Genomic DNA, 23089 nt, shown 5'->3' on the forward strand with positions numbered 1-23089 from the left:
CTAGTACCCAAAATTCTTTTGGGCCAATTTAAAATATTTATTTCCAAAGTATGTTAATGAAACACTTCTAAATGGCAATATTTCCACTAATTAGTTCTAATACATTCAAGTATTTAAAGGAGAAATGTATAAAGCATTTATCCAATCTTTTAAAAATCTATGAAAAACTTGTATACAAAATTTCTTCCATTTGTAATTATATTATTACCTTCTTTATCAGGACAGGTATGTTTATGGGATTAAAAATTATAAAACCACTTAGTTTCAGCAATAAACCTCTGCAGAACAGTTTTTATTATTGATAAATAAACCCATAATTATGATGTTTTTAGCCATCTTCAGCCCTTCTATTATTTTTAAGAGATGACATGATATAAAACAAATCACCCCAAAACCATAATTTCCTTACATATATGCAAAACGGTATTTGTTGTGGCATAAGAAAAGAGTGATTATTACTCTGAACACTTCACAATTCACCAACATAGTTAAATGAATTTTCAAGACATTTTAGGTGGACAGGAATTAGAGCAGGCCACAGTAACTTTAACAGATGTCTCCAGTTAGCAGGACTTGGACTAAAGTAAAGGCTGAGTAAAATCAAAGTTCAGTTATTTGAATTTCTGCTTTTTCCGTGCCTGAAACTCTTGGGTGTTATGTTTGACTGACTTTATTAGCATTGATAGGGCAGGATTTATGGCTTTCTTGGCAACCTCTCCTTTCTTTGCCATCTTGTTCTCCAGGCCCTTGTTTGCCTCCTTGAGATCTTGCTCCTTTTCTTCTCTTCGGCGAGCTTTCTCTTCCAGGATCTTTTCTACTGCTTTTGTCTTTTTGAAATTTGGATCTGAAGGATCCAGATTAAACAGAGGAGAAGTAAACATGGCTTGGAATCTTGAATCAGCAACATTTACCTGAAGTGAGAAACGAAGCATTTATTTTAGGTAAACTTTTCCCACAACAGCAAAGCTTTTAAGCCTAATAAAACATGAACTGCTCCAGAAGTCATAGTTCATGAGATTCCTGGAACTGCTCCAGTCACAAAATCAAGAAGTACACAATTACCTGGAAGTCATCTTCTACTAATTCTTTCTTTTTCATAAGAAGTTTCTTTTTCTTCTTGCTCAAATTCTGTTGTTCTACAATCTTTTTATAATTAAAATGTTTTCTGGTGTCATCCTCATCATCCATCATCAGCAAGGCCATTTCAGCCTGTTACAAAATAAGAAAGTCCATGTACACAATGAAAGTTTTCTATGAAAAAATTCAGCATCTCAACTAATAAAACCTGTATGAGTCTACATTTGTTTAAATAAGTTGAAATAGGGTCATCAGGGTAGTATTATTTCATCCATAAAAACATTCTTGTAACATTTTGAGGTGTAGTATTAATACAAATTGATTTCCTTCTTATTAGATTTAAAATGAATGCAAATATGCACATTCAATTTTTCAAGCACAGTAATAATCTCATCTGAAAATTTTACACCGCAGCTTAGAAATAACTAATGGATACAATTTAATACTGATATTCATATAGCAAAATAAAAACAAAAATATATGGATTTAAGCGATTCCTTTAGTTAACTTGTTCTGAGAAAGGATGAAAAGAAAACACAAAATAGCAAATAACTCACTTTTCAAGGACAAAAATATACGGGCCAAGGTTTGAACTCACAAATGTTTCATACAATACTGATGTTAAAAAAACAAAAACTTCTTCTTGGTAGTTTTTGCTCTAAAAGCTCTCACTAATAAAATTGTATAGCTATCCTATGAAATTCTGCAGTTCCACTCACAAACACATACCAGATACTTGCAGAATTCATACAATGCAACATTTTACATCACTTTACCTTCTGTTTTTCAACTTCATCCTCATCTTCTGAGGTGCTTTCTATTGATTCTGGCTTCTTCTTTAAACCTAAGTGCAAATACAGGGCACGAACATATTTATCCAAGCTTATGCATGAGGGCATAATTTACCTATAGCTAGAACTTCTAAGTACATCTCATTTTCTTGCACTCAGTATTTGAATGTTGGATGTGGAAAAAGGCTGCAAAGTTAAGAAAAACCAGGAAAACTTAAAGCAATAAACATCCACTGAATAGTTGTTCAGTTTAAGGAGGCAGCAATATTCAGATGGCATTAATAAGTCAAAACCATGGTTTTACTGTATTTTTCATAGAGCAGTAAAAAGAAGTATCACAATAAGTGCAGGTAAACCCATGACATCACACCACTCCCAGGGCATTTTCTTGTGGAAATTAAAATATGATTGACTCTGCTCAGACTGAATATTGTTCTGAGGAAGATCCCCTACTCCCTTAGCATTCAGATACACAGTGCTGATAATGACAGATATAATGAACAGTAACAGCATAAGACATTAGTCAAATCTAACTTCTAATGAAAACAGACCTGTTTATAAATCCCACTAAATCAAATTATTCTTTTTGGAATGCCTGTAGATCTTGATCAAGAAAAAGCAGGAAAAGCAGAAGGTTTCCTGACCCAAACCACACACTCTGACCTTTGAGCTTAGAATGACATTCCCAGGCAATTTACTGCAGTCAACTGGGGGTACTCTTAAGGAAGATATTTGGCTTCATTTTGTTAGGACAGGTTTGTACTCAGACTAGAAATACAGACATGCCAGACACATGTCAAGTTATATCACTAAGGATACTCTGGAAGAGGATGTATTTCTTGAGAAAGGCTTTTTTTTTTTGTTTTTGCCTTGATTATTCCCTTGACTATTTCTACATGGATTCCAAACTGGAAATGGATTTCCAGAAGAAACAAACCACCACCGTGAAAAAATAAACTATCCTGATGCACAATGCCATCAGCTGAAAAACTAAACTATTGATTTAGTAGTTCCAGAAAATGTGCAGGAAAAGCAGATTCAGATATGATATTTTTACCTAAATGACACAATTTAAGTTAATGTGTAGAAGGGAGAAATAAATGTCTTCTGTAGGCCTTTAACAACTATGGAATCTTTTTATCTTTCAGAAGTGGCTAAACTACAGAAAAGGAGCACAGAGGTAAAATTGGAGACAGTTATATGAGAAATTAGATCAATACATTTATTTTCTTTCTACACATTTCCCAAAGGAAAGTCATTCAAGTCACCTTCCTTTCTCTTTCGCTCTATGGGGAATTACAGCGGTGATCTTTATGCCTTCAGAGTATTCTGTGGATGCAGATGGGGCTGAACAAGGAGTTGGTATCAAACTGAGCTCTTCTCCATGAAAATAAATAAATTAGTAAACCCTTTATTTCTTACTTTGACACTGTGCAGCTAGTAAAACCAGCTCGGGACTTAAAATCACCCTTGGGACTCAAAAATTTGTATAAAACTGAAAATGGTTCTGCTTGAAAACTCACAAATGAATAATTTTCTCTATTATTAGCATACTCCTGCTACAGTCCCTCTTCCCACATACATTCTTCTAGCCCCACCACACACACTTGTTGCACACTTATGGCAAACTGATTGCAATCTGTCAGGTTTTTCCTAGCACTTCATCCCCACTGCCATCCTTCAATCAGATTTGTCCCACCTACAGCAGAAGATACTTCAGTGTGCCACAGAATTAATTGGTAGCTGCTGCCAGCCAGTACAAGTGTCCAGTTTCTGCTGTAATTCCCACTCAAGCTGCCATTCAACTCTTTCTCAGCTCAAGAATTTTGTTTGCAACATTAACTTTGCACATGAACAACTTTCCAGCAGACAGTAAAAGCTAATTATACCTTTGGGACTCCAGATACAGAAACTGACCCCAAATCAAAAACTCCTCTCACAAGACCTCTGCCTTATTCAGAAACTTGAGTCAGTCTCAAAACCCTTGCAAAGAAATGTGGTAAATGAATCTTTTCATCTACTTTATCTTTCAAGTACAGGTTCTACAACTATACTCTGATTCTGTTGTTAAGCTCTTAGGTCCTTGCACTCATACTGCTCCCTTCCAGCTTTAAAGAGCCATCAGTTCCTACCCATATCAAAAATTAGATCATGAGAAGGCAACTAATGGTTTGGAACTAACAGGAGTTACAATAATGTATGGAGAATTCCTCAATGGCTCAACAGAAACTATGTTTAGTAGTCTAATGTGTTCTGAAACTGTTCAGTGATCCCCAAAAGCAGGACCTTGGTTTCATGTTAATAAGCAATTACACTATTTAGACATTAATTTTTCAACAGTTAAAGCTACAAGAGTAATTTTGTCTCCCTTTTCTAAGACCCCACAGAAGCTGATGCACTAACAGTGAAACTGACAAACCCAAACCCAAATCTTACAAGGCTTTTTGAAACAGTATAAAATGACAGTGACAATATTTTTTTTCTTGACAATATGAAACTACAGTCAAGTTTCTAGAATGGATCATCAAGGCTCATGTTACCTGCAGCATCTGACATTTTAGCCTGTGGTACTATTAAAAAGGCACATGAAAACTGCAAAGCAAGTACTGCCATGAACCCTACACAGCTTTTTGCCACAGCAGGCACAAAGGATTTCTTCTACCTTGCCTCTCCCAAGGTGAAGCATCCACAATCTAAAAATCATTGCCTGCTTATCAGGAACAAAGACATACCTGAGGAATATATGGTTCAGTAAGCTTCCCATAAATTCCAGATTTCCTTTCACAGCACTCAGAGTTTTTAGGCCCTTGGTCTAGCATCTCCTTTCACTCTTGCTTCCCTTTAATTGCCTCAGCTTGACAGCCACACAAGACCCATGCATGTTACAGCCAACAAATGAATCCAGCACTACTGCATCCTCAGTTTCTGCACTGGTCCACATAAGTCTGCAAATAAACCCTGTCATATGATTTTTCAGCATAATCTAAAATAATCTGACAGTCAATTTAAGAGTGAAATTTCAATCTGCCAGGGGAATTGTGGAAGGCTTGTGAAAAATGATGGTCATTTAAGTTGCCTGTACCCTAAATACAAACTTGGCAGGATTACAACCAAGTTCAAAGATGACTGTAACCTATTCTCCCTCACTGGATAAGCTGTGCTTAAAAGCAACCCCAGCTATGAGACAGAGGCTGTTCTGGGTAAACTTGGTGAACGCCAAAGTTGTGCTGTGTAATTACCATTAAAATGTGAACTGGCTCATAGCCAGCCACTGTACTGTCCCTTTAGAACTTCTCCAGGGCTAACCACGTCCTGGTTTTCTCCTGTATCTCAGTAATTATCAGTAATTGTGAAGACAAAAGCTTCACTTTCTTAACTTTTATGTGTATTTAACTATCCTCAAAGACTCCACAAACAAGTCTATTCTCTATGTTACAGACAAGGTTTAAAAATGTGCAGATAAGCTCATTCTCTGCCGAGCCCCTTTAGGACACAACTTTTCACATAATGCAGAAGAAATTTTTTTCAGAGATTTCACAGAGAACATCACACATCATATGAGAGTACATAGGTAATCTCACTATTAAAGAAAAATGAAACTATTTGGTGAAAGGAATGGTTATCTTTACAATTAATTACTTCAACCTATACACAAGCCACCCAGATATCATGGCAGAAAAGAGCACTGCATGACACTTTGGACTGTGGTGTTTTTTCTAAAACATGGACAGGACTCACTCTACTGTTCTGTATTTCAGATTATTAAGTACAAAATCATCCAGATTTGGGGGATTAGTTATTTATTTTATCCTAGGATAGATTTTAACATTCAGGACAGAAGCCTGTGTGCTGGTGAGTATAAAATTAAAAGTAACTTACCGTTTTTAAATGGAACTTGGATCTGCACTACTGTGCTCAAAAAACCCCCAACCAAACAACAGACTGGCAATATGAGTAAACCAGTTACTAACTTCTTTATGTTTGTTTTCTTCTTTTGTTTTCATGTCATTTTTCTTCTTTTAATATGCAGTAATATGAGCCACCCTTAGGATCTGGCTCCCAAAAATAAGGAACATCAGAAACTTACCTTTAGTGATTTTACTCAGCAAAATCACTCAAAATAAAATTTGCTGTTACCATGGCAAAAGCTAATTTAAACATCAGAATAAAAAATTTGTAAAAAAGGTATCCTAAAAATCTAAACTGGGCAAGTTATTTTCTAAAATATTACATTTCTCAATTGGGGTTTCTAAGCAGCCAAGAGTACTCCAGTAAAAACATGAATCAGACTAAGAGAAAAGTGATTTCTTCTCAAAGACAACTTTGTTTATCATGCAAAAACATTTGGCATTTTTGTAGTTTTTGTAATTGACCCAAGCTTCAAAGGGACCCATATAGATTTGGCTCTTCTTAAATAAAAATACTTCAAAAGCAATGGAGTACTTTTCTCTGGAATACTTAGGGGAGCAGCTTGTTTTTAACAGCCATCCCCAGAAACTGGATAACTAATGATCTCTGGTGAAAGCCAAGAGAATGTTCCGTACCATTCCATGTATTACAATACACATAATTTTACAGGAATGGCAATTTTAGGCAAATAACACCTACTTAATTTAATTCTGAACATTCTATCTCTGTGTTCAGTCCAGCCTGACTTTGTTTTGGAAACTCAGTATTTAACAGAAGGGCAGATTTACTCTAGAAGTTGCCTGTCTTGACTGACCTGTTTTCTCAAATTCTTCAGCAAAATAGGGGTCATTGAGATCAACATCAGGTGGAAGTTCATCTTCACTCTCTTCTTTCTCAGCAGCAGCCTGTAACATGGAACATCAAAAAAACCAGAGCACAGTAAAAGTTGACAGTAAAGACAAATAAAAAATTTCAACCCTCTTTTATAGATTTTATCAGGCATATCCCCAAATTGTGATGCATCAGACAACCACTCCAACAAAATTACAAGATCAGTACTGTTATGTCCTTACTTTGTGTTCCACAAAAGTTATGCTTGGGGACAAATTTGAGTAACAAAGTTCACTTTGTGCTGCAGATTTCAAAAAGCTGGAATTCAGATTTAAAAGAACAAATTTTCTTACTGATAGTAGTGTGTCATACACCTTGCTCCTTGACTTAATTTATCAAACTGGACAAGACTGTTAAGCTAGACAAAGTTGCTGCTGCTTACTCCATTTTAAGCACTTATCAACTCAAAGAAGATACTCATCAAGTGCCAGTTAAAATTGACAGGCACAGAGTAGCTCAAGGTGTAGAGTTTACTCTTAGAAGTGTAATTCAGCAATGTGAGTTACACTAGGAGTAAGACTTCAGAGAATCTAGATTCTGCATGCAACATGCTTTTTATTTTTTATCTTGCAATTTGAAATTTGAATAGTTCTTTGCAGCTATTAATTCTTTGCAATTACAGGTTTGGTAATTGCAAAGAATTAAAAGGGCTGTATTATTTTAGCCTCAAAATCTCCAAATTATCATTCTCACAACAACTACAATTATCGTTGTCATAACAACTTTGAATTGATATGCACACAGTAGCAAAAAGACTGCTTCTAATGCATTAAAAATGCAAATTACAGTCAATTATTATTATGACTAATTTATCTTTACAGCAGCACAAGTAGATAAAAGATGCTTTGTAGAAGCATATGTATGGTCAGCAGTATGCTGAATATCCTTTTCCTCTGTAGGTTTGATGAACTACTCCCAGTATTTCCACATGAGTGACCATTGCATATTCTAACCTTAAAATAGCACTGGCAGCCGGACAATTTATTTTGTTTATCTGAAACAAACCTTAACAACAAGTAAGAAAACAAACAAGAACTCCCCCTCAAATGGCCAATATAAACATTACCTTTCTCTTTTTCTTAAGAATTCTTTTTTCTTTCTTCTTCTCTAGATATTTTTGCCATGGAGTCAGGTTATCTTTTCCCTCCAACCTGTTTTTGACCATTTCTTCAGCAGTTTCTTTGAGGCCTAGGAAAAAAGCCATAGTAAATTTAATAAATGTGATGAATCTGAATTTTTTTAATAAACTGTTTTCTCCTTTGCAAAAGATCTATCTAGCTTTTATTCAACAAGTCTGTGGAAACAACATAAATATTGCTTAAAAACCCATCTTTATAAAGAAGACTGCTTTACAGTATGTGTTTTTCCAAATAAAACATTCCTTCAGTAAAAACTATACAAGAGTCAGAAGAAGTGTTTGCTATGTGGTATCTGATCCCCAACACTCCCACTGCTCCTCAGACAGGTCTCTTCTCCAGACATTCAGTTGTGCAGTGTACAGATGCCAGAATGAGTAACACAACAAAACCAACAGACATACACAGAGCCCTTATGTTTAATGTACCACACTATCATTAGTTAAGATTCTGAATTAGTTACATTGCTGAAACTTTGCCTCTGTGGCAATACTCTGAAAATGCTGTAGGATCTCTGCTGAACACTGTATTTTTCATTCTAGACAAGTATACTCCATAGAAGTGCAACACATCTGGCTCTTAATAATTTTGGCCTAACAGGATCAGACAGTTAATTTTGGATGTGTGAATTAGGACAGTTAAGTTTGGATGTGTAAATTAGGTTTACATAAAATTCCATAATTTAGCACAGATATCTACTGTTTCCATGCCCAGCACTTTCATCTGCATTGACAAGTGTTTCCTAACCTTTAAGCTTTTTGTAAATAGAACAGAATGAAGGTTTCTATAAATATGCATCATTAGAGTATTAAATTATGTAAGAACATCACCTTAAAAATAAATCCATTAAATAACTGAAGTATTCCCATTTTACATGTAGAATACTTAAATCCAGAATATGCACTACATTTAAAAGCAATCTTCTAATTTTAGTAAAAAGTTCCATATACATCAAAAACGCTGTCCTAAAATTCATTGCATCACAGAGCACTTGGATATTATGAGGATGAAAACTGATTTCAGATGCACCTCATAAACGTTCAGCCCACTCTTCAGAAGATGGGTGCTTGCAAAAACAAAATTTCATGATCTAAGAAGATTAAGTGACTTGCCTTGTAATACACTGGAGCACAATTAATGGGAAGAAATGGAATTAACTTTCCTGGTAGGAGATAACAGTCTGGGCAATGAAGAATTTTTCTCCTACCTGCAATTCCTTGCTTCATTCACTAAACCTTTTTGTTTTTTAAACTTTGGTAACAAATTAGTCAGATATCCTAGACATAACACTGTCACCCACAAAGTGACTGAATTTGCTTGGGAGTTTGTAGGAATCCTGTTTCTGCTTCACTCTTCAAGTCTGATATTTATTGTTTCTTCCTCAGTCCTACTTCTAGTGGTCTCTTTTCTGCCACACCAGTCCAGCCCTGACCTAACTAGATCCTACTCTCCCACCCCTCATCCCAATTTTATTGCTTACAAAGCATCCTCAGACCTCTCCAGATGTCCTAGACTAGATCCCATTCTTTTTCCCAGATTTCTCAGTTGCCAAGTCCCCATTCTTCATCATTTCTTCCAGCTCTCCTCAGCATGGAGGAACTGAAAACAATGATCATGATGGAATAACAGGGCAGCTTTCATGGACAGTTCTAGCCATCCTCAGAAGAGCAGGCAGAACACTTTTCTGAAAAACTGCAAACACTAATCCCTGTTTTTGCGTTACATTGACACTCCAAAAATTATTCCAAGGCTGGGGAGCTGGTTACAAATTGTCTGAAATATGAAGTGTGGACAAGATATAAAATCATATTAAACCACAGAATCGTAGGAGGAAAAGAATGGAGCAAAAACAAGATAAAGGATCCTTCTACTACTCTGGAAAAATGCCAGAATGAACAGTAAGTGGCAAACTGTTACAGCCACAATAATTGGCTGGTACTTAACCAGCAAACAAATCAGAGCCATGATAAAAGAAGGATTTTGCATAGATTAACTAAAAACATGCCATTAAGAAAGTCTCATAGAACAAATATTTAGTTATCTTCAAAGTCCACGAAAGCAGAGTCATCAGCCTCCTTGAAACTGAACCACTATAACTTTGAATACTTTGTAGTACTTTTATGGAAAAAATTATTGGTCAGGTAACAACCCTGCAGATTCTCTTTGAAGATAATAAATACAGAAAAAAAAAAAAAAAAGTCACATCTCCAGCAAAAGAGAGACCCAAAAATCTGAAAGGAAGTTACAATATTTCTGATTTATTTGCCTGGAAAATTGAATCATTTGATCCATCTGGCACTGAAAAACTTGGAGGAAAATCCAGCCCTTTCTTGTGGTATTTGGCAGTCTCATGAAAGGCATTAGAGTTTCTCCACAGATTAGAATGCTTAGAAACTACTGTCCAGACCACTTCCCGAGAATAAGAGTGTATTTAAGTGGTCAGAAGGATTTTGATTCCAGAAGGGGAAAGGAACTGTCTACTTTAGGTAGAAATATTAGCTGGTCATAGAAAGATCTAACTTATATATACCCTTATTGATATAATTTTTTTTAGAATTAATGAATCAATAGTTTTATTTAATCTTCACAAAGGAGGGTAAGGAAAAAGAGGAAAAAGATCATCTATATTAGCATGCAACGAAATTATACTTCAGCTAAAGGATTAAACGTGTTGCAAATACTACAGCAAACCTAAATATACTGCTGTTCTCACTCGTGGGACAGCAAGGGATGGGTGCAGGCAGAATTTTTACTTCTCCAAACACTTAGTTCTGAAAACTAATGGAAGTATAATGGCCTGCAACTGTCACTGTTCTTAGAGGCTAGAAATATACATTTCTGTTCTCAGGAAACCTAAACAAGAAAGTTCATTTTTGCGTGTCATGCCTCACCTGAAAAATGAAACACTTTTCAGCAGGTAGCTGAAAGGAACAGCAAATAGAAGCACTCTGATAACATTAGAATTTATTTGAGCTTTCCTCAGCAGCAGAAGTGCCTGTGAGAAGCCACCACACGTAGCAGCTGTCAGGTGTGAGCCCCCACACAGCTCAGCACATGCTGCAGGAGCTGAGGCCACTCCAGGAAACGGACACACTCAGCAATGACCCAGATGGAGATAAATACTTCATATAAGCATTTCTGTGCTCAGCATCATCTCTAACTACTGTTGGGCTTTACTATGCACTTTACAGACACCACAGCCTTCTATGCTACTCACCAAAACAAATCTGAAATTTTGCTCTAAGCCTAGCTAAATATTTACATCTCATTCTTCCCAAAGGAAAAGTTGTTAAGTTCAAAAAATGCCCCCAAAAACTTGGCTGAATATCATCAAGAAATGCAGCTGTGGTCTTCTCTCTTTTCCCTTTCTAAGGGGAGCTTTGGGAGCTGGATAAGGATTCATACTAATTGTTGCTTAAAACAGATATGATTAAGAAAACAGATGGATGCTAGAATATAACACTGATTTTGTGCCTAGAAGAAACAGGCCAAAGAGAGCTGGAACTACATCTAATTTATTTTTACTGGCACTGTGGTTTATTTAAAACTATTGTGATTCAAGCATAACTGAATCACTGACAAAGTATGCTTTCTATAACCATGTGTAAATAACTGTTCCAAAACTCAAAATTTTAAATTAATTCAAATATCTGCCTCTCAATTGAAAAACTTCATATATTTAACTGTTGTAATTCTTCCATGTAGTAAACATTTGGGCAGGAAAAGGATTTTGCAATAAGTCAAGCACAATAAGGCAGAACTTGATAATAAAAATATTTCAACAGACATAAATTAGTTTCCTGAAAAAAAATTAAGGAGGCTTCAGAGAATACAACAAAAACTATTTTTGAATGCCTAGAATGCTCCAACTAAACATAAATTATTTTGAAATATAAAAGAGCACATTTGTTCAAGAAAAAATAGTGTAACAACTAACGCTGTCTCCCTCCCATAAGGAAGCATAGCCTCAAGTGTGTATAAATTGCCAGAGCTATAAACTACTGTTCAACATGTGCTGCTTATGCTCCACAATAAAAAAACATATATAAAGAGTATCCTCTTCAGGTGTGCAGGATCTCTTCTCCAAATGCTGCCCAAAGTAGGTAATGGCTGAATTTTTGACTCAAAAGCAAACTTTAGACACTGATTTTAACTTTTACAACTTGTGTTTTGGACAAAACTATATTGCAGGGGTCACTAGCCAGAAGTGGCACTGCTGACCTTGTGGAGGGGAACAGTCTCTAACAAAGGCAAGTGAACACTTTTATGATTTCCAGAACCTCTGCCCTTCAACAAACCTGTCATTATTCAGGGTAAGAAATGAGGAAATGCTAACATATACTGTAAAAGCATAGTTGCTAAATTAACATCAAATACTATAAACTATCCATGTAAAATTCATTGTGTGCACATGCACATTGAACCTAAAATTATATGAATAAACCTGACTCTGTGCATGGACATCCAGCTACATGTAGACAAAATCAGTCAAATTTATGTTTTTTGTTTAGTTGTTTGGGTTTTTTTACCATCCTTCCCTCAGAAGAGTCCTACAAGAAGGTGCTGTAAGGAAGGGGTTGGACTAGGTGTAAGCATGTAACTAATCCAATTTTCTAAAGTTCCATTGGAAAGAAACAGAGAGCCCATGCCTCACGGAACTGGATTCCATCTCTACTACAGTTAATACTCCATTGCTACTAAATGTGAATGCAATTTACTCGTAACATGCAAGGTACAGTCTTAATGACAGCCTCTTAGAAAACTTCTTGCTCTCTCAGGGCAAGCAAGACTAAAGAGTTTTCTTTGGTCTCCCTTAAAACAATTTTCCATCTCCTAAAATGAATGGTTTGCTCTAGATTCCTGAATATGCACATTAAGTTGCTCAAATTTTTCTAAATTTACAGGACTTCTTTCATACAATTTGCAGAATTCTTTGAAAAACAGAATGCATAATAAACAAAAAACCTTCCAAACATGTTTTCCAAAACCAACACAAAAAATAGTTACTTTAACAACATCTAAATACAAATATATATAAATACAAAACACACTCGTAGCAGCAACTGATTCACCTGTGGTTTCCACCTTCACTCTGAAAGGTGGCAACAACAAATCTCTGTGGAAGTCTTATAAAGTTTCCTATCTATGAAAACTCCTTGGCCTTGAATGCTCAGTGACACAATGAATCAACTACTCAGTGAGCAACATCGTGAATGCAAGTACTGACATGCTGTGGACAGATGGAGTACGACACTCTGTTAGTGATCACTTGTCCTGGCTGCATGATACATGCTTTTTCAATAAGGTTTTGACAGAATTCATGCCAGAAATTATTGGAATTATAAAAGCATGATTGAAAACACATAATTTTTAATGCCCATGTACCCTTTGGAATACAGGTCTCATGAAGAAATAGGAATAAAATTGTTCCTTTCAGTTTAGTCCATTTCAGTGGACTGAAACACTACAGACCAGAATATTTCCATCTTCTGGAAGAAGCAGAACTTGTATTCAGCAGAAGTTACCTGAGTTACAACTCAGAATAATATTTGTATAAATCATATCATTAGATATGCATTCCTAGCTGGGATTAATCCATCAGCAGTGAGGGACCTGGATTTTGGCATGTGTCTGGTCTTGCTGTATGCAGTAACAGAACGGGGCTGTGTCCTGACACAGGCTGCAGTCCCACAGCTGTTGCACCTTGCTGCTCCCAAGAAGGGAATGTCATAATTTCCTAGTCTTTCAGCTGGACATTTAACCCTCAAAACATGTGCCTAACATGCTAACTCAGTGCAAAAGATCTGGATTTTTTTATTTTCCAGAGTAGTTCTGTTATTTTAGCAAACAAAATTAGACTTGCAGAGACCTACCAAGTGCCAGGGCTGGTACAGACAGCCAGAAAGAGCTCTGGGCCAGGATTAAGGTGATGCCACAGTGCAAACCTTTCTCTTGGTGGATGTAGTGAGTTGTTAAAATGGCTCGTTGCACCTCACGGAAAGCATTCAGTCTGAGTGGTTTTTTGTCACAAAGGAAAAAGAGAACTAGACACTCATGTTTGGCTCTCCAGATGAGTAGTGCCAGGATGCTACATGGTGAAGTAACCTTTCACTGATTTCCAGATGTCAATATGGATGTCACTGTTCCCCAACCATTCCTGGTACCTTGCTTTTTCTTCCAGAGCAGTTTCACTGGAAGGTCTTCCTCTTTTCTTCCCCAGATCTTTAGCATTATGCAAGCAACACTTCCAAACCACTCTCCTCTAATTATACACTATGTTTCCAAATCATACTGATTTTCATTTTTAAAAGTGTAAGCATGTTTTATGACTCTATACCAAACACATGAATTCTACTTAAAAAATGTCTATAAATTGATAATTAAAAAAGCAAGTACAAAAAATCTTGGCAAAAGTGATCTATAAAGAGAAACTTACAGCTGAGGAACTGAGTTCAGTCATGTTATTTCTTCTATTTCCCTCACTGTGAACAATCTGGATTTCAATTTATGAGGAAAAAAAAGGGGTTGTTTCTCCTACTATAAATTCAGCACCTTACACTATATCCCTGTCAACAGACCAATACTGCATATCTTTCAAGGCAAGAAAAAAAAAATAAACCCTACCTGGAACCCACTTAATCTCCATTCCTATATCCTTTTCTTCCTGCTTTTTCTCTTTTTCTTGGATACTTTGCAAAAGTTCTCTGTACTTGGCAATTTGCTCTTCATCGTCTTTTAGGCTTTTCCTCGGTTTGTCATCTTCCATTTCATGAGCTACATCACCATCTAGGAGGAGAGAGCAAAGTTATCACAGAGAGCTTCATGAAAATGAGCAACTGAAGTAAATCTTTACAAAATAAACCTAAGACATATAGATTATTTCCAGAAGATAACGTAAAATATTTTCATCTATTATTAACTCACAGAGCAGCCAGTTTAAGAATTCCCTTATTCAGATGAGTTAAAATAGTATCTGAAAAGACAAGACAATTTGTCCTGTAAAGGAAATCACTCACTGAACACACAACCTTCACCATATTTTACAATTATTACTTTTAGATTCCCTTCCAGCAGAGCAGAATGTAAATCTCCAAAACCAGCCCTTCCAGGCCTTTGTGTAGATGGGCATTACATCTCTGAACTTCCAATCAACTGGGACCTCCTTGATTATCCAGGACTGCTCAAAAATGATGGAAAGTGGCTAAGAGCATAAGGTATCTGCTAACTCCCTCAGTACCCTTGGGTGGATCCCATCTGGGCCCATAGACTTTTGTGTCTCTATGTGGTGTAGCAGATCACTGACCATTTCCCTTTGGATTAACGGGACTTCATTCTGCTCCCTGTTCCTGTCTCCCAGTTCAGGTACCCAGAGAACTGGCACTACTGTTAAAGACAGGCAAAGCAGGCATTAGTACTGCAACCTTTCACTCATTCTTTGTCACGGTGCTTCCCTCTACATCCAGTGAAGGATGGAGATCCTCCTTAGCTCTCCTCTTATTGCAAATGTATTTATATAGACAATTTTTGTCTTCCACGGCAGTAATCAGGTTAAGTTCTAGCTTGGCTGTGACCCTTATTTTCTCCCTGCACAACCTCCCCACACCCTTGCAGTCCCCCTGAATTGCCTGCCCCTTCTTCCAAAGTTCATAAACCCTCCTTTCTTTCCTAAGTTCCAGCCAAAGCTCTTTGCTCAGCCAGGCTGGGCTCGTTCCCTGCCAGCTCATCTTTTGCGTAGCACATGGGGACAAGTCAGCTGCAGCTGCTTTTCTACTTTCCTCATCAGAAGCTGAGATCTAAGAGGGAAGCATCTGCTCATCCAGAAAGCAAAAGGCAACTCTGTTTTGAAGACAAGTAGAAAAAGAAGACATTTGGTTGTTTCTTATTCCTAATGTCCTGAGAAAGAAGAGGTTGAACTGCATGGGAACTGAAAAATTCCTTAAGCTAAAAGAGGATGCCTAGAACCTGGATAGGCAAGGGGCTACCAGTTTGTATTTATCACTTGTTTTGCTAGGAGAAACTTAAGTGGCAATGCACACTGTCATTCTTTCTCATTTAGATAGAATTTGTATTTCTTCTGTCAAAATTAACAGTTTTAAAACAAATGTTCAACATCGACTTCAAATGAACTCTAGGAGCTTTTAATTCTGTAAGCAGATAAAGCACATTTGACCACAGCTGCAAGAAAAGAAAGTGAGCTGAATTTGTTCTCAAAGTTTGTTCAGAGTTCAAATAACCTTGTCAGTAGCTTTCAAGTATCAAGCTGTATTGCACAACATCAGGAACCACTTTCTGATGGATATTAAGGCAGCAATGCTTTCTGCCAACAGCTTGTTCAAAGGCTTTTTGAACAAAACACACAAACCAAAAAGATCTGGGGCATTAACCGCTGCACTGCAAGAGAAATACAATCAACCTGGGAAGGAGAAAAAGGCAAAAACTGATGAAATTTAAAATAAAATACAAGCATATTCTTATTGTTTTCAAAAGAAAGTAGTAATAGAAGTGCTAAAAGATTTTAAAACAAGGAAGTTCAAATACTGAGGCTGGTCAGAAACATTCAAATACAACCATTTGTTTATAGAAGATGATATTAATACCAAATATAACCAAATGCAGAGGTTCAATATATTAAATCAGTGACTAGCAGCTGAGTTAGCTTGAGATCATCTTGTTCTTGTAATAATAGGGTTGTGGAGATCTTGTTCTTAGTTTAAGATTAGCTTGCAATAGCTGAGAAGATGATACCATTTTAAAAAAACCCTCAACCTTAGAAACTAAAGACAGTAGAAAACTTTTAGCAGATATAACATCAGACAAGAGGTCTGCTGCAAAGCTGAATTATTTTAGAGGTGGGGGGAATTTTCTTTCATGTAGTGGCAAAGCAGAAAATTCAGCTACTGACTTGGATGCTGATGGCCCTACCATAAAAATTGCCCTAAATATCTCAAGTTTATTCAGGGTAGGTACTCAAATTCAGATAGATAAAAAATAAAAACCAAAATATGTACAATGCATGTAGACCCAGAGAATTAAAACAAAAAACCTTTAGACTCCAGCGCTCAAGAATCAAGTCTGAGGTACAGATTTTTGCACTACAGCATGCTATGAAAAATGAAATGTGTTGATGTCAGTTGTGAGCCAAAAAATAATGTCAAAGAAAACACTGGGGTTTAACCCCTTTTCCCCACATTCCAAGCACTTCCTGAACAAGGATTTTTGCAAATCCCGTTAGTTTATCCCAGTGAAAATAAAAAAATGGAAAAATTTAGTATACAAGAAGAAGTTTACTCAAAGCCTATCAGAGTTGATGCCTTTTTGTAAGATTTTTCAGGGAGAAAAGATATTGGAAGAAGAGAATGCAAACAGACAGATAACAGTAAATGAATGGTAAACATTTAGTTATGGCATTTTCTTAGATTTTTTTGCATTTTCCTTCAGATCTGTGTAGTCTAACTATTGAGGGGTGTGCAGTGGGTGCAGCTTTTAAACCTCCTCTTGCAAACCAGGTGAGTTTTGTAGCTGCAGCCTTCAAGCACCTGTCTGTGCAGAGGTGGCCTGGCACCACTAGAGACAGGCCTCTGAGCCAGCCAGACCTAAGGCAAGGTTAACACTTTGGCACTCAGAGTCAGTCCTGAGTAGAGACTCACTGGCCTGCAAAAGCACAGGGAGATGTGTTCCTCATGTCACTGGACACCTCCAACAGTTTATATGAACTTCCCAGGAGGAATGCTGACATGACCCTTCTTGGTCTTACAAGCACCTTTAATTACAAAACAAACCCAACCCAACAGTTCCTGCAAACATGCTTTGGAAAAGTATCCAACATCCGCATCAGCTGAATCAAGTTTCTGATGCTTCACAGAAAGAAAATAATCAGGTTGTGGTATTTGCATTCTGAAATTCCCATGAAATTCCTCCCAAGCCTGGCCAACTCATAAACTGCTAAACCCTCTTGCTTCTTCTTTCCACAGACAATAATAAATAACCACATGTTCTACTTCTGTCACCCTTCATTTCTTAGCCTTCTGTAATAGCTTTAGCAAATATAAACACATGTGGATACTGCTCATTTTTAAGAGAAAAATTCTGTACCTTATTTAATAAAATGCTATACATGCATTTAAATTTATATATGCAGTCAGGAGTTATTGCAACAAATAGATTTCAGAGTTGTAAAAAGATTTAATAACTAGTCTGATTCTATCTAACCTTAATTATTATTTAAACAAAAATTCCTCCCTCCTGACCACTACATTTCCTTTCACTGCACTTGTGCATCTCTGGCATCAGGAGGGCAGTACAAAACAAAAGACCTACTGGCTTTGTGGAGCCTTATACTGGAAGTCATACCACAGGAGACTGGATTTCCTGCTCAGATTCCTACTGAGGAGAGCAGGGATCTACATGAAGCTCCTACAAGCCTGGTGGTGTTCAGTGTTTGGACAACTTTTAGGTTTAACTTCTAGGTTTTCCTTTGTGGAGTCACAACTTGGACCCAATGATCCTCATGGGTCCCTTCCAACTCAGGATATTCAGTGATTCCATGATTCTATAAAGACCAGCTAATTAAAAAAGTCCTAAAAAGTATTTGTCATAGATTCTGTTTCACTATTTGTGTGCTGTGCAATGAAGAACAGCAGAAAATATGTTGCTCTTGTAAAGATTACAAAAAAAAAAAAAAAAAAAAACAAAACAGATTAAAAGCTTAGACATAAACCCCATAATGCTTTATTTGAAGCATATTCAAAATGTCATACACTAAGTCACTGGTCCACATTGTCAAAATAGCAATTATGGGCTGGATTTGATGAATGCCACAAACACTTCCTAACTGGGATAAATGTACCCAAGTAACAGAAAATTCAGAAGCAACATAAAGGAGAAATTTTTTGCTATGAACCACAACATTCCAGGTCACTGAAATCCTTGATGTTACAGAACTGTTGTTTAACAGTAATACTAACATTCACATGATGCACATATTTTAAGCTGAAAAATTCCATGAAAAAACATGTTAGAACAAGCCAACAAAAACCCTTTTAAAAATAAAACATTTTAATAAGTTTGAAAAATATGAATAGAAGTCCAGGACACTTTTTCCTCCTTATCAGACTCCTACATTTCCATTCAGGCAGCTGACATTGATTTTTCTCATTTGTGCATAGCACCACATAATTCTGTTGAATGGAACCCTGACAGATGGAATCCTGTTTTGTATCACATAACTGAATGGGTAAAATGTCAGGAACATATTAAAGACATGACAACATAATTCCTCTATTAGCAATTTACTTTTCAAAACATCATTTGAATCTAGAAAATTTCAGATTTAAAATTTATTAGTGTGGTAAGATTATTTAAGGTCATTTTTTTTTCCTTCCCAGCAATGGAATTTTACTCTTTAAAATTCCTGAAGTGTTGTTCACCTGAATATTTGCTTTCATCACTACCCTATCACAGATGCTTATCTTTAGCACCTTGGTAGCCTTGTACCTGAGAGAATATCTAAGTCCTTTACTCTGCATCCCCTGGTCCCCGTTATAGATTTCACTAAGTATTGCTAGAGAAAATAAAGTGCATTACAGTGCAGTTTTTATGTAAAATAAGACATAAGTGGACATTATTGTTGCCAAGATAATGCCAAAATGAGTTTTCTGCCAAAAGATTTCCCAACTCTAAAACCAGAAGAATCTGTAACGTTTTTTTGCATGCTCCAAGCTCATCTCTGATTGCAGCAACCTGCTTTAATGTGGTATAAATAAATTTTAACATCTGTTTGAAAGACCTAATACAAAGGCTTAATGAAATTTTATTTGCCTTGTAATCTAGGCTGTATATATTAAGAGCAGGATGAATTTTTGAATGAAAACAAACAATTTAAATCAGGAATTTAAACACTGCTGCACCATATGAGAAAACTCACGTACCTTACAAAGTTAGATTAAATTCTCCCTATATTCTTAAGAAGTATGCGAATCAAAAAGCATGTGAAATATGTTCCTGTTCATTTAGCCATTATCCACCTTGCATTTCAAACTAGGACTTTTCCTCTGAAAAGGAAACACTTCAAGTTCTATGGGCCTATAATTTATCTCAGAAATGAACAGATTAAAAGCGGATATTGCCAAACTTGACAAAGAGATGCCAAGATACCCTGAAGAAAGAAAAAAAAAAGGAGTAGGAGGAGAAACAAATGCAGGAAAATTATTTTTCACTCAGAGGTGCTAGCTCCTATTCAGAAAGCAGCTACTGTAGTCCAGTGGAAGGTGTCCCTGCCAATAGCAGGGAATTGGAGCTAGATGGTCTTTAAGGCCCTTCCAAGTCTGGACTATTTAAAGATTCTGCTCAGGGGTACAATCATTATGCAACAAATATAATATTGTCCTTGTAAAAGATGATGTTCAAAGCATTTTCTATGGATATGACATTTAAATATGTAAATAATTTGTATTCAGAACCCTTCAGCTAATCACTTTGTGTACAGTATTTGTTTCCAAAGTACCTTGCTGCTGTTCCTCATCTTCTTCACTTGATGAAGCCAAATAAGCTTGAAAATCCATGTCAAGAAGCTCCTCTTTGTTAAAAGTTCTGCTGAGTGATGTTACTCGTTCATGATCTGTCTCATCCCATGTGATATCTACCTTGAAAGAAAGAATGCCATTTGTAGAAGCTGGAACACTAAAACTAAAGACTGTAACACTGTCTTTTTAGGGAAGATTATTTTATACTTTCCATTCAATTATCTGTTAGGAATGATCTCTACAATAACTCACTATAATAACCATTTAGTTACCTGGTTTTAATTATAACATTTTGAAATTTATTCTATACTTTTAAGGAGTTTGAGCTAAAAGAAGAACTGAAGAAATCTCATACACTGAAATGGTTCTGTAACAGCAGGTCCCACAACACAAAACCTCTGTAAGCCAAATTTCCTTTGTAGCAACAGATACTGGAGTTGAAGCAGCCACTAACTCCTCTCTTTTCCTCTTCCAGCAGCAATTCCCTGCTGGAATCACACACGGACTGCAGTGGAGACAATGAAAATGTTTGCGCAACTGCACCCACAACCAGAACGTGAAACAGATCTGACCGAAAAACAATCTAACAAAAAGTTCTTATTTCTCAACTAATCACTTCTCCAATCTGGTTCACTTCATGGCCAGATGGAAATTTTGGCTCTCAGCAGGACAGAGTAGGAATTAATTGCTACAAGGAGAAGAAGCAACTGTTGAAGCTTGGCATTACTACCAAAAAAGCTCTTATTGATTTATACACTAACATCCATTTTAGGCAAATTAAAGGATTTAGCTGTAAATTACAAAGTAATTTTATGTGCAACTTGTCACAAAGATATAATGAGGTCAAAATTCAGTATTTAATTTGTAAAAGAGAAGCACAATCTCTTTTAAAAACCATACCAGAGTTGCAATTTGTAGATCCATAGCATGCTTAAATCTTTTAATATGTTTGATGTCTTTATTTTGAAATGGTGGAGATAATCAGGAATCTTTTCCCTTGTACATATATCATTCATAAGCTGACAGCAAAACTAAACAAATAAGAAATGCATTACAAAAACACTGTAAAGATACCTTTGATGTTCCCATAGCAGCAGATGTGAAGTACTTTGGTTTATAAGCAGCTATGTTCACTTCTGAGGCTACATCTTTTGGCTTATCATCAAATGTAACATTATCTGGAATAAATCTTAAAGGCAAATAAAACATGTTATTCTTCAAATACACCGGGAAATTTCATAGTATAAACAGCCTAAGCTTTCCTGAGTATGGTACATCAGCATGAAAGAATTAGCTAAAATAAAAAGGGGGTAAGTCTGAACAGAGAACAAAATATATGGACAAGTACTCCACACATGTAAGATTTATTGCCTGGCTTCTGCAGATCTGTTCCACAAGTTTTCAGTTATAACAACATGCCCTTTGGGAAGCATTTCAATTTTCATTATTTCAATATTACCAAATTTCATTCTGGTATAAATAGGGTCACAGGTGGTTTTTTTGGTGGTTTTCTTTGTTTTAAGAACAATCTTTTCAGAAAGTTCAATATTAAACATTAAAAAGAAAAAAGTGAATAAAATAGGATTTGGAAACAGATGAATAAGAAATTCCAAACCTTTTAGGAATGTTTGGCACATCTTGAAAATTATAATTAGTAAGGAAAAAAAATTTTAAAAGTAACAACTGAAGAACTAGTTTAAAAAAAAACCCAAAAACTTTGATATACTACTTGAGAAATTACTTGTGATTTTTTAAAATCTTTGCAAATGTAATCTGATAAATAGTATTCAACATTAAAATTTAATAAAGCAGAAGATTAGGAAAATCATTGGAGATTTTCAAACAACTGTGTTTGTTGTAAAACATTATCAGTGTTCAAAATGATGAAAAGTTACATGTTACCTTAGCATAGATGTCTTCTCCGAAATAGTTCAAAGCAAATTGAGTTTCTCTAGAATATGATTCAAAGCAAAAAACCCTTAACTTTCACTGACTTCCAAGGGTATCCATAATAGAGGATCCAGCAGACAAACAGGGCTTTTGTCACAACTTTTTGTGATTTAGTAACTTTTCTACTTAGAACAAAAGGCATCTTTTGCAACAAAAGGAAAAACTAACAATAAACGAAACCATAATTTAAAATCCTTTCTTTACCAATCATTCACAAGGACTAACATATCTATTGCAGCTTTGTGACAACAGCAGCAATAATCTTGCCCTGTGGTAAGGAATCACAAAAAATATCCACTTCTGGATCCTTGGGAAGAGAAAAAGAAAAAAACTACATTTTCTGAATCCTATCACCTTATTTAATTGTACCAAAGCTTGAAGATGTAATCGGAACTTTTTATCCTGGCTTCTCTGAAAATAGACTCTGTATGCAGAGATCCTCTTGAATTTCCCATATTACAATAAAAATGGTTAAAAATAAGAGAAATCAAAGGGAAACCTAACAACTCACTGGATGCCAAATTTACCTTCATAACTAGTTTTGGTTACAGAATAAAGTAATATAGTTTATTCCGAATTATTATAAAGTGCCTTTAATTCACCCTCCCTGGCCCAACATGCCAAAATATCACCAGTGGAGTTACCTCAGGTCTACGAAAGAACAGCTACTTTCAAATTCCAGTCCATCACATTCCTCATAAATTTTATTGGCTGTTTCAGGAGAATCACATTCTACAACTGCATAGAAGTATTTCAGTCGCTTAAACTGGTACTCCCGCAGTTTTTCCCTATAAATCCTGCAAAAGTGGAGAAA

At 36.0% G+C, this 23089-nt stretch overlaps 1 protein-coding gene across 2 annotated transcripts in view; it reads right to left on the reverse strand.

Moving 5' to 3' along the window:
- Nucleotides 1-13: 13 nt before the first annotated feature.
- The window catches only part of ESF1 (ESF1 nucleolar pre-rRNA processing protein homolog), a 29361-nt gene continuing 6285 nt past the window's right edge, over nt 14-23089 (reverse strand). For both annotated transcript variants that reach the window (XM_012572203.5, XM_072927622.1), the window contains exons 6-14: nt 22920-23072; nt 21400-21514; nt 20307-20445; nt 14429-14590; nt 7735-7856; nt 6592-6682; nt 1854-1921; nt 1063-1209; nt 14-911 (exon numbers count right to left, since the gene is read on the reverse strand). In XM_012572203.5, the coding sequence (XP_012427657.4) occupies nt 612-911; nt 1063-1209; nt 1854-1921; nt 6592-6682; nt 7735-7856; nt 14429-14590; nt 20307-20445; nt 21400-21514; nt 22920-23072 (1297 nt within the window). In that variant the 3' untranslated portion in view covers nt 14-611. The remainder of the gene's footprint in view (nt 912-1062; nt 1210-1853; nt 1922-6591; nt 6683-7734; nt 7857-14428; nt 14591-20306; nt 20446-21399; nt 21515-22919; nt 23073-23089) is intronic.

Source organism: Taeniopygia guttata, chromosome 3 (genome assembly GCF_048771995.1).
Source record: "Taeniopygia guttata chromosome 3, bTaeGut7.mat, whole genome shotgun sequence".
NCBI classification, from domain to species: Eukaryota; Metazoa; Chordata; class Aves; order Passeriformes; family Estrildidae; genus Taeniopygia; species Taeniopygia guttata.